The sequence below is a fragment of the Tupaia chinensis genome, unplaced genomic scaffold, assembly GCF_000334495.1.
Source record: "Tupaia chinensis unplaced genomic scaffold, TupChi_1.0 Scaffold142716_1, whole genome shotgun sequence".
Taxonomy (NCBI): domain Eukaryota; kingdom Metazoa; phylum Chordata; class Mammalia; order Scandentia; family Tupaiidae; genus Tupaia; species Tupaia belangeri.
In genome coordinates, this window is record NW_006202562.1 from 4,692,754 (window position 1) to 4,705,000 (window position 12,247).

A 12,247-nucleotide genomic window follows, 5' to 3' on the forward strand; every position below is an offset into this window, starting at 1 on the left:
GTCTCTAAAGAGGACTGGTCATATGGTTTCTAGCCAAAAGCAGAGTCAGGAAAAATATCTGTAATACATTCTCAAGATGTATTGTTTGCAGATGTCTTAGAAAGGCTGCCAGCAGTTTGAGACTAAGGACACTAACACATACTCGCAAAGGAACCAAAGCCCAGAGAGTTAAGCTGCTTTTATAGCTCCCACTGGGACTGACCCAGCTCAGCAAACTGGAGTTGACAATTGACGATGGGTCTCCTGACAGCTTATGAATGGACCAAAATGGGTTTTAAGTATAACCAATAAAAACTCTCTTTAAATTACCTAAACTTTGAGCCCTAGAGGAAAAACTGGGATTGTTTCACTGTTCTCAGAAATCTGAAGACTAAATAAAAACAAACTAGTCCCTCACTTTTTTGCCTTCAGAAGAGCCAGGAGAGGGACCAGCAGCTGGCGTGGTGGTCAAGGTGCTAGACTCGCACATAGTCGACTGCAGTTCTAGTCCTGGACCTGGAGGCTTACTTTCTCACCCTCTCCAGTGAGTGCACATGTCCTATAGCAAATTGAAAAATGGCAATAAATAAAATTAAATAGTTAAAAAAAAAATAAAAAAGAAGAGCCAGAAGAAAAGGCTTGGAAATTCAATTCCAAGGCCCAAATTATTTGCCAAATGACTGATGTTGATACCCCTATATTCAAAGTCATGGCTGGCAGATAAGTTGTTCTATGAATTGCACTTAGTAGTATATCTAGAATTACTGGCTCAATTCTACTAGAATCTTCTTTAAAGTTCAGTTTAAATATGGATTCTGCTATGTCTAGAACCCTAAGAATCATCTAGGCTGACTCTTTATTACATCCAGAAGCATCGACTGTGATCGTCAAACGCACAAACAGGAGGACGAACAAGCTGACGGAGAAGACGCTGTGTCCAAAACACATTAAGAAAAGTGAGGAATCCATCGGAGGCACAGCAGTCACAAGATGCTCTGCAAGGCTAACCTGCAGAGAACGGCTCTGGGTTCACGTCTGGAGACCGTCCCGAGCGTGCCAGGCGTGCGTGTGCCTGTGACCTGGGGCTGGCTGAGACGGCGGGGGAACAAAGCAGGAAGAGGCTGTAGAGGGGTGCTCTCTTTCTGCTCTCTCTTGTTCATTAAAAAAAATAAATAAATGAAATTTAAAAAAAAAGGAAACGCAAAACCAAACTGCTAAGAATATTGCAACAAAATGTATAGATTAAAATAAAAAGAGTTCCTTTAAGTCAATACAAAATGTACTAACCTAATAGAAAAAGCGATGAAGAACATGAACTGGTAAATTACAAATGAAGAAACATAAATGGATAGCAAATAAGTCAAAAACAGTTTGACCTCAATTGGAATAAAAAGGCCAAATGAACAAAAAAAATTGGATGCCATTTGCACCTCTCAAATTAGTGCCAAAAAAGTTGATAGTATCTAGTTTCGCAGAGAACTCGGAGGATGATATTTTCATCCATTACTGGTAACTCTGATGACCCTTCTGGAGTGGTAACTGGCTATGCATAGTAAAAGCCTGGAAGAGAGATCTACCTTTGACCTAATAATTCTCCATCCTGGAATTCATTCTAAGGAAATATCATGGATGTTTATAAAAATTAAATTGCACAGAAGTTCTTTGAAAATTTTGTATTAGAGGAAAAATTAGAAATAAATGTCCCAACAGGCAATTGGACAGACAGGAGAAGGGGCTCTGGGTACAGCCACGTGAAAGGGTACAGAGCACGCAAAGGTGTGAACAGATCTCTGCACGAGCAGGAAGATACCAGGTTATGCAACAAACAGCATAACCCGTATTTGTTTATGTATTAAGTGTCAAGAACCGTATACCAGGGGCCAGCAGGTGGCATGGTGGTTAAGATGCTGGGCTTCCACATGGCCACCCTTGGTTTGAGTCCTGGACCAGTGTGTGTGGTGGGAGGACCCGAACTGCTTGCTTTCTCACGTTCTCTCTCTCTCTCTCTCAGGTGAACACATGTGTCCTATAGCAAAATTTATAATAATAATAAAGTTAAATAAATAATTCTTTTTTTAAAAAAACCATACACTATAATGTCAACAGGGTTATATATGGATTTTAGGATAAAGGGCCCTTCTTGTTTATCTTACTATTTCAAGTTTTTTTTTTTTTCCCCTACTTTTCTAATAAAAGAAAACATATACTGGAACTTGCAGATGGTGCAATGATTACACTGTAGGACTCTCACATGGCTGACCATGGTTTAAGTCCTGGACCTGCCGGCTTTAAACTCATGCTACACATGCTTGCATGTGTGTCCAAAATTCCAAGAGGAGAATGAAGGAGAAGGGACTGCGGTGTGGCTATCCCCCTGGGGTGTGTGTGTGTATAATTTCTCACTTTCTATTTTTCTCTAGTCTCTTTGGTAAGTGCATGCACCCTATAGCAAAAATGTCTCTTAAAAAGAAAGAAAATACATGCTAGCTCTAAAGGAATCTGCCACGGTGGTACAACACAAAGAGATAGTAAAGTGAAAATTTTTCGTAAAATTAAATTCCTTTCTATATGAAAACCAGTACTACTAAACACAGACACAGAAGAGCAAGGACATGTAAAACCGTGGAAGGAGACCGCAGACATTTCCTGCACACACAGATTTAGCTGGGTCTTCCTCAAGGACTTCCCTCTTAGACCCTGGAAACACCCTGTCAGCATTAAAGAGAAAGGCAAATAGCATCACTTATGTTATATTTCAGTCAACAGAGAGGAGATTTTATGTATATAGCAACTAAAAGGGAGAAAGATATTTGTATGAGCCAGCAAATAAATATGCAAAAAATAAGAACAAGAAAACAGTCCATTTCCAGCCAGAGCCTTCCTGGTGACGAACACCAGTGTGTGCATGGCGAGAGGACCTGACCTGCTCTCTGGGTGACACCAGCAAGTTGCTCTGCTGTGAGGAAGTTCTCACAGAGGAAATGGATATCACTTGGGAAAAGAGGAATATTAAGGCACTTCGTTAATTTTAATGAAGCACCCAACTCATTATTTTTTCACATAAAGTAATTACATTTTTTCCCTCTGATTTAAAAGCATGCTGCTCAATTATGTAATTGCCTAACAGGTTATGTGGGCGCTGCGAATCTTATCTAGTCTCGAGGGGACATAATCTGAGTTTCTCTGGCTTTGATGATGTATTTGCTCGAGAGAAGGAATTGACTCGGGCTGACAGCACAGGGACCCACAGGTAAACATCATTTACATGTGGCTGTGTAATTAGCCATTTCCCCAAGAGATCAAAGTAAGTATTTCTGAGCTTCACTAGACTCTTAACCAAGCAATTCCTAGTAGAGCTTTCTTAAATTTTGAAAATCACTTATTTTTAAGATTTTTATCTAAAGAAAGAGATTTAACCCATAGTATCTACCAAATGTGTGTATTGTTCCAATACACAGAAACAACGGAAAGATGCTCCATTTTGCTAAGCATAAAGCAAGGATGGGTAAGCCAACAGTTCAAGAATCCACAACAGGATTTTCTCCGCCAGTTCCCAGGCTTGCTCTGCCCATGTCACTTTGGTAATGTTTTTTGGGGCTGCTCATTCTGCAGTCACAATCTGTTGGAGAGACTGTCAGTTTATTTCCATTTTTTGTCCCTTTTATTCATGACAGAGCATTATGCATGTGACAGTGAGAGTGAGAGAACAAGGGTGAGAGAGAGAGAGAGATGAGCACCCTCTCCAGGGACTGGTGACACTGTGATCCTCTATCTTGTCTTCCAGTCTGCTGGATCTTAGCATGTGTGCATCTGCCCAGCCTGTTTGAAGCTGATGGGGCTGGGGTATTGAACCATGGTTGCCATGTGGAATTGGCTTTTCTCAAGCAGCATGTTGCCTCTGTGCGAGGGAGCCAGAACTACTTAATTTTTTTTTTTTTTTTAAGATTTTTGCCATGGGGCACTTGTGTACAGTGGAGAGGAGAGAGAAAGAGACAGTGAGAGGGAAAGTAAGAAATCACCCCCAGAGGGGATGGCTACACCACAATTCCTCCCTTCCTTCCTTCTCTTCTCAGGATTTTGGGCACACATGCACACACACCCAGCATAATTTTCAAGCTGCCAAGTCCAGGACTCAAACCATGGCTGGCCACATGGGAGTCCAGCACCTTAACCACTACACCATCTATTTGGCCTCTACTTGCTTTTTTTTTTTTTTAAGAGAGATTTTCGCTATAGGGCATGTGAGCTCTCTGGAGAAACAGAGAGAGACAGACAGAAAGAGAGAAATCACCCTCTAGGGAGGATGGCCACACCATAATCCTTTTCTTCCATTCTTGCTTTTTTTTTTTTTTTTTAAGAGAGATTTTCGCTATAGGGCATGTGAGCTCTCTGGAGAAACAGAGAGAGACAGACAGAAAGAGAGAAATCACCCTCTAGGGAGGATGGCCACACCATAATCCTTTTCTTCCATTCTCCTCTTCAGATCTTGGACATACATGTACACAGATCTGCCATTTCAAGCCATTGGGTCTGGGACTCAAACTGTGGTCAACTACATGGGAGTCCAGTGATGTAACCATTATGTCATCTGCTGGTCCCCTGCTTGCATTTTTTCTTTTAAAGAATTACTTTATTTTATTTTATTTATTTATTCATTTATTCTTAATTTGACCAGAGAGAGAGAAAGGGAAAGTAAGAAAGCAAGCCACCAGGTCCAGGACTCGAACTGTGGTCAGCTATGTGGGAGTGTCCAGTGCCTTAACCACCACACCATCTGCTGGTCCCCCCTACTTGCATTTTGAAGGGCAGATTTTGTCACTAACTTATTGGTAATTTTTAAATGATTATAACTAGAATGAGATCAAGATGATTTAAAAAGGGACAAAAAACTACTAGGGAAGGCAGATTCCCTAGATAGTAGCTGATTCACTAGATAGTAGTGGCTGTTAGATTTGGCCTGCCTTAAACAATGGAACTATGATGTAGCTGAATGATGATGAGGACAGGTTAGTTAGAATTTGGAACATGTTCTCTAATAAACAATACCTTTCTTAAAAAAATAACTATGTTAGCTAACAAAGAGCAGTCAACCAACATTTATTTCAGCCTTGATGTGGCTAAGATATGACGTACTTGCAGTGAACAAAAATGGAACAGTGCTAATAAAATTGACAATAAAACCTAAAACAGTATCCTTAAGATCTACATTAATCAACGGAGACGGAATAAAGCTAGAAACACTGGTTCTGTTTGTCTTAAAGCACATCGACTTTAACATTCACACAAATGATATAATATCTTGAACACAACACAACTATAGGTTTTTTACAGAACTGCACGTAATGCAGTAAGACTAAGTGCCAGGAAGGTATGCACAGGTCACCTCTGAAAGGGGCATGGAGTCCGGGAGAGGCACACAGGGGCCGAATCTGTATCTTCAATACTTCCTCTCTCCCTACCGAGGAAAGTGGGGCCAAAGGAGCAGGACGAGAGAGAGAGAGAGAGAGAGAGAGAGAAGGTGGGTGAAGAGAGGATGGGGGATGGAGAGAGAGGAAGAGAGGGAGCGGAAGGGCGCAGGAAGATGGCAGAGAGGGGAAGTGAATGAGACAAGGTCTGGAACATGTGATGTGATGGGAACATGGCACAGGAATTTGGTTGTGGGTTACACTTGGGAGGTTTGCCTTATCATGGCATATATTCATGTTTGAAATGCTAAAAAAAAAAAAAGAAAATGAAGTCATCTACTCTTTTTTAATTGGAAAAGCAAGTAAAGAAGGGATGTGAGGAGGACTGAAGGTTCTCCTGAAGGTCAGGGGCATGGTGTAGAGGCTGCACACTACACCACCACATGAGTGTGTGACCTCGAGATGCAGGTCGTGGGGCTGGCAGGTGGCGGTGGTCAAGGTGCTGGACTCCCACGTGGTCAATCACGGTTTGAGTTCTGGACCTAGAGGCTTGCTTTCTCATTTTCCATTCTTTTCTCTCTGTCTCTTTCTGGTCAAATAATAATAACTAAAATTAAATAAACAATTCTTAAAAAAAAAAAAAAAAGAAAGGACATAGGTGGCAAGGCTTGCCTCCGAGAGGGAAACACGCAGAATCCTTGAACTATGCACATTATTAAAAAAAGAAAAAAAAACTTAAAAAGGATCGAAGTCAGACATTCTTATGTATAAAGATAAGAACAATACCTTGATAGAAGACAAATTCACATGACCTTCAACAAAGAAGAAAAGGTCATTTTTATGAACCTGATTTTCCAGGGCACAATGAATACAGCCAATGGAAGGGCTCTAAATCCGAGCTTCTGGCTCCCCCCTCCAGCTCTCCTGCAAGTCTGCTCGAATATATGTTTGTCTGTGTGTGTGTGTGTGTGTGTGTGTTTGTGTGTGTTTTGCCATAAGGCACATGCACTAGCCAAAGGGAGGGAAGTCACCTCCCCCCAGCCCCCAGAAGGAATGGCCATGCTGTAATCTCTTTTCCTCCATTCTCCTCACATATGCCTGGGACCTGCACAGTTGGCCATGTAGAATCCAGCAACCTGAACCTCCACACCAACTACTGGGCCCCAAATATGTCCATTCATTCTTTTTTTTTTTTTTTAAAGATTTATTTATTATCATTATTTTTCAATTTTGACCAGAGAGAGACAGAGACAGAGAGAGCAAGCTGCCAGGTCTGGGACTCAAACTGCAGTCGGCCATGTGGGAGTCCAGTACCCTTAACCATTATGCCACGTGCTGGCTCCATCATTCTTAAGAACCTAACTAATTTCTCAAGTAACTTGTACATTTCAAAATTATGTTTTTTTAAATGATTATTTAATTTTATTTATTATTACAATTATTATTTTTTAAATTTGCTATAGGGTACATGTGCTCACGAGAGAGAGAGAGAGAGAGAGAGAGAGAGAGAGAGAGAGAGAGAGAGAGAAAGAAAGTAAAAAAGCTAGCTGCCAGGTCCAGGAGTTGGTAGGCCATGTGGGAGTTCAGCATCCCAACCACCATGCCACCTGGTGACCACAAAAATTATGTTAAATGAAAAATTACTATCCTTGTTCTCTGGTCCATAGTTTTGACTGAAAAATTTCAGCAGCTTTAGTTACCTACCTCTTCTTTGAGAGAATTATGGTTTTCCAGGGCAGCAGGATGCGGGCCCAATCGTGCCCTCAGTAAGTCTGAGTCTGGTGCTTGTGCCAATCTATAAAACAGAAGCAGGACACATACACAGATCTGAGTACTAGGTTACTGCCATTTTATTTTTTAGGTTTTTACAGCAGGGTGTGTATGTACACCAAAGAGAGACAGAGAAAAAGGGAAAGTAAGAAATCACACCCCCAGGGGGTGTCACACAGCAATTTCTCCTCCTCCATTTTCCTCTCAGGACTTTGGACATGCATGCACATGTCCTCAGCATGATTTTCAAGCCACTGGGTCTAGGACTCAAACCACAGGCCATGTGAGAGTTAACACATCATTTGCTGGCCCCAGATTACCAACAGTAAAAAAATAAGTTTATTCACTCATGGGATATATATGTATATTTTTTTTTTTTTTTGGAGAGGTTTTTCGCTATTGGGCGCATGTGCTCGCCAGACAGACAGAGAGAGACAGAGAGACAGAAAGCGAGAAATCAACCCCCAGGGGAGATGGCCATGCTGCAATCCCTTCTCTTCCATTTTCCTCTCGGAATCTTGGGCACACACGCACACAAGCCTGGCGTGAGTTTTAAGCCACCGGGTCCGGGATGTGAGCCACGGTCAACTACGTGGGAGTCCAGCGACATAGCCATTACACTAACTGCTGGTCCCTACTCATGGGATATTTTTAAGGCTCACGGTGATTCTAAAGTGCAATGAAGTCACTGACGGATGGTATCCTAAATGTGGCGAGAAATAGATCACATCTCCGTCTTACATTTATTTTTCGGGGTTATATACTCTTTTTTTCTTCTATAATTGCCAGAGGTTGTGTATAGGTGTCAGAGAGAGTGAGCGAGCGAGAACCGCAGTCAACAATGTGGGATCCTAATTCAGGGGGCTTAGAGGCTGCACGACGGGGCCTTTATCACACTCTATATCTACTTACAATGGAAAAATTCAGGTAGTATTAGGAAAGAATTAAAAAGTATGCTTATATTGCTCCTTATACTGTGGTATGTATGCACACAAAGAAACTAGTCCTTTGTCTGTCTCTGTCTTTAATTGCCAGAGGATGTGTGTGCTTACTAGAGTGACAGGGATACACAGAGAGAGAAGGGAGAGAGAGAGAGAAAATGAATGCACCCCTCCCCTCAATGGGGCATGGTCACACTGCAATCTTTTCCTTTCCCTTTCTCCAACCCATCAGGATTTTGGGCACGCATGCACATGAGCTCCACGTAAGTTTCAAGTTACTGGGTCTGGGACTTGAACTGTGGTCAGCCATGTGGTAGTCCAGCACCTTAACCACTACACCACCTGCTGGCCCCTAAAGAAATGTTTTATTCCAGATCTTGGGAGGAAATGCACAAGATGAGCTTGAGACATCCTGTTATGCCGGAAAGTAAAGATGCTTTTAAAGACTATTGAGTTGTGACGAAAGGACTCAGGTACCATCCCGTGACTGAAGAGGCTCCCACTGGACAGAGGTGAGTACTCTGAGCACTGCTATGGTTGAAAGTAGATATGTTGGAAACTAGATCCCCAGAGCAACAGTGCTAAGAGGGGGAACCCTGACGGTGTTAGGGGCCAGCTTGGAGGCATGGTGGCAACGTGCTGCTTATGCAAAGATGACTGGATCCATGGGGATGATGACAAGGCTGGTTCCCTGGCCAGCCTGCATGTGCTGCCTCACACCCCCGTGGCCCTGGCTGCCTGGGAAGGCTGGAGTGGGATGGCAATGCCAGGATGCTGGGGGAATGGGGCAGAGAAGTACAGAATCAAACCCTATTGTCTTTGTTTCTCATGCTCATGAATTTTTTTTAAAAAAATGTGATTAGGATCACAATTGTGGGAGTGGCTTTTATAACAGATAATAAATAAAGCAATTTCTGTCCCCTTTTGTACATGCTGTGTGTGTGTGTGCGTGTATGTATATGTTAGTGAGTGTGCAATCTCCTACTCTCTCTTGATCTTTTTCCATGGGATGATACAGCAAGAAGACCCTCGCCAGATACTGGCCCCTTGATCTTGGGCTTCTCAGGCTCCAGAATCATAAGCCAATAAATTCTGAGTCATTACAAATTAGCCAGTATCAAATACCCTGTTATAGCAGAACAAAGCAGACTGAGACACCAAAAAAGAATGTCTGTGACAGACTGAGACACAGTAAAGATATAAGTCCATGAGACATTTAAAAATAGATAATAATAATAATAATAATAATAATAAAAACCTTTGGATTCAGCCTTAGAAAAGGAAATCCTATCACATGCTTTAGGATCTGTTGCACGACAAAGTGAATGTATGTAAACCTACTAACTGGACAGTTAAAAATGGTCAAGGTGGTAAGTTTTATGATGGGCTTTTGGTTTTTTGGCATTTTGTTTGTTTGTTTTTGAGAGAAGTTTTTGCTATAGAGTGCATGTGCTCACCAGAGAGGCAGAGAAATAGAAAATGAGAAATCACCCCCTGGGGGAATGGCCACAGCACAATCCCTTCTCCTCCATTCTCCTCTCGGGATCTTGGGCACGCACGCACATGCGCCCAATGTGAGTTTTAAGCTGCAAGGTCTGGAACTTGAACAGCGGGTGACTACATGGGAGTCCAGTGATGTAACCATTACATCTGTTGGTCCCCTTTTTTTAAAATCACATTTAAGGGACCAGCAGGTGGCACAGTGATTAAAGCACTAGACTCTTTCATGGCCAACCATGGTTTGAGTACTGGACCCTGTGGTTTTAAAATGACACCAGGTGCGTGTGCGTGCGTGCCCAAAACCCTGAGAGGAGAATGGAGAAGGGACTGTAGCATGGCCATCATCCCCGGGGGTGGGGGGACGATTTCTTATTTTCCCTCTCTCTGTCTCTGTCTCTACTGGTGTGTTCATGGACCCTATGGTAAACACATACACACACACACACACACACACACGCACACAAATCACAATTAAAGAAAAACAAAAATCCTTTGGAGGCTGCTATGGCAACAATTAATTCTGAAAACTGGTAAATTGATAGAATCAAGCATATATCCTGCATTTGGGGTCAGAAAATGCATTTCAGAGTTACCAAAAAGTAGATGAGGAAAATGTCTTTCAATAAATGCAAAAGAAATGACTGAATTTGAAAAGTCACCATTTTGTAGGTCCACATTAAAGCCTGTATCTATGAAATGAGCCTAATTCTATGAAAACTGCACAGTGATAGATGTTGATGGCCATCAGTCTGCTCCTCATCAGTCCCAGCATCACCAACAGTAGGACGACCAGACACCACGAGTTGCCTGAGAAGTGAGGCACGTACTCGCACGGCCTTAGGCGGCCACTTGCCAGAATAACCGCCTAGAATGGAATAACCAATCTGGACCTAACCACAGTTTACAGGGAATAACAGAGAGGAGCTGGCTAGACAGAACCACAGGGGTAGAACGGCCAAACTCAGCAATGTGATCTCGCTAGGACAAATGATCCAACTGCTTCTTCAAATTAATGGTGTTCAAAAACAGAGCGAGGCCATTGTATAAAAGTAGAAGTCATTTAAGAAGCATATCAACTTATTCTAATTGTGAACCTTATTTGGAGTCTGACTTAAAACAAATGTAACAAGCAATTTTTTGAGATAATCAAGGCAAACTAATAATGACTAGATATTCAATAAATGAAATAATTTTTGGATTTTGCATAGAATAATATATTGAATCCTTAGATGTTAGAGATGTAAGTATTTGTGAGTGAGATGATACATTGTCTATTTTAAACTATACAAGGGGACAGTGTGGAGAAGGGAAGAGAACGTAGGATGGGTGAGATGAGGACAGCTTGGGGGTTGCGTGATGAGTACGTGGGCTTCAAATGTTAAAAAATTTTCAAAGTAAAGAAAGTACATATACTAATGCCTACAACTCATTTTGAAAAACAAGAAACAAGAGAGTAATGGATGGGCAGGAGCGTGTGTAGGCAAATACGGGAGTGTAATGGGACGTCCATGGTGGAAGCTGGCTGGTGGGTATATGAATGTTCCCTTTACTTTTCTGTATGATTGAAATTTTCCATAATAAAATGTCTGAGATGGGAAGTAAGCTCATTGCTTTAGGCCTTTTGGATAAGAGCAAGTGAAAAAAGTAAGTCTAGGTCCACTTCGGCACCTTCTTTAAGAAATCTTAATTGCTAGAACTTTTACCTGAGTAAATCTTAAGTTTTTCCTAAGATGTGAATAAATTAGGAAGTCACTGGAAACCTTTATCTTATTAAACATCTGATTCTAAGGCTTCTGACAGGTTCGACAGGAAGGCCCATCCACAACTCCCCCTTCTCAATTACTACCATATCCAATGATGTCATAAAACAACTAGTGAGACACGCCCTCAATGGGGTCTATCCCGACCTCGCTGTCCCAGGGCACAAGCACGTGCATGCTGGTGTACTCAGGGAGGTCTCCAGACACAACCCAGAACCTTTCCACAGGGTCAGCCTCACGGGACATTGTGTTTTACCACTATATCGCCATTGAGCCTCAAAAGATATACTTTAGGTAGTCTATACTTAATTTCATATATTTGAAATGACTTCAGCCAGAAACTGCGATTTAAACAAATGTGTCAGCATTTCCTAAATATAACTGATTTGCAACAAACTGGCAATTTGACCCAAGTTTTAAATGGAAAGTAAAAACTATGGTAAACCTTACTCTGAAAACAGGCAGAATAAAACAGAGGTTTTTACATACTGTAACCAGCTGATTCAATTTTTCTGAGCATGACTTTGGAAGTACAAGTGGAGACTGTATCTGAAAGTACCACTAATAGAGATAATTAGTTGCAATCAGAAAAAAAATAAAATAAAAAAATGAGTAGTCTTTTTTCATATGAGACAAATCTACTCATTAAGTAATCATTTTTGTGTTAAAATGTTTTTAGAAGGAAATAAGAAGCAAAAATTTTATCAATTACCCAAAATGACAAGAATCTCATTTACATAATTCGTAACTGTCTGAAATAATAACTTGGTCTTCAGCCTGATAAAAGTAATCCTTTCATATGGAGGTCTTTGAACACTTAATCCTTGATATTACACAAATCAATAATGATGACAGGAATGGTTTTGTTTTTTTCCTGTTCAGATGCTTCTTC

At 41.4% G+C, this 12,247-nt stretch overlaps 1 protein-coding gene across 2 annotated transcripts in view; it reads right to left on the reverse strand.

The window, feature by feature from the left end:
• KIZ (kizuna centrosomal protein) overlaps window positions 1-12,247 on the reverse strand; it is a 131,624-nt gene that overhangs the window by 39,548 nt on the left and 79,829 nt on the right. For both annotated transcript variants that reach the window (XM_006163627.2, XM_027766346.1), the window contains exon 7: window positions 7,089-7,179. In XM_006163627.2, the coding sequence (XP_006163689.1) occupies window positions 7,089-7,179 (91 nt within the window). The remainder of the gene's footprint in view (window positions 1-7,088; window positions 7,180-12,247) is intronic.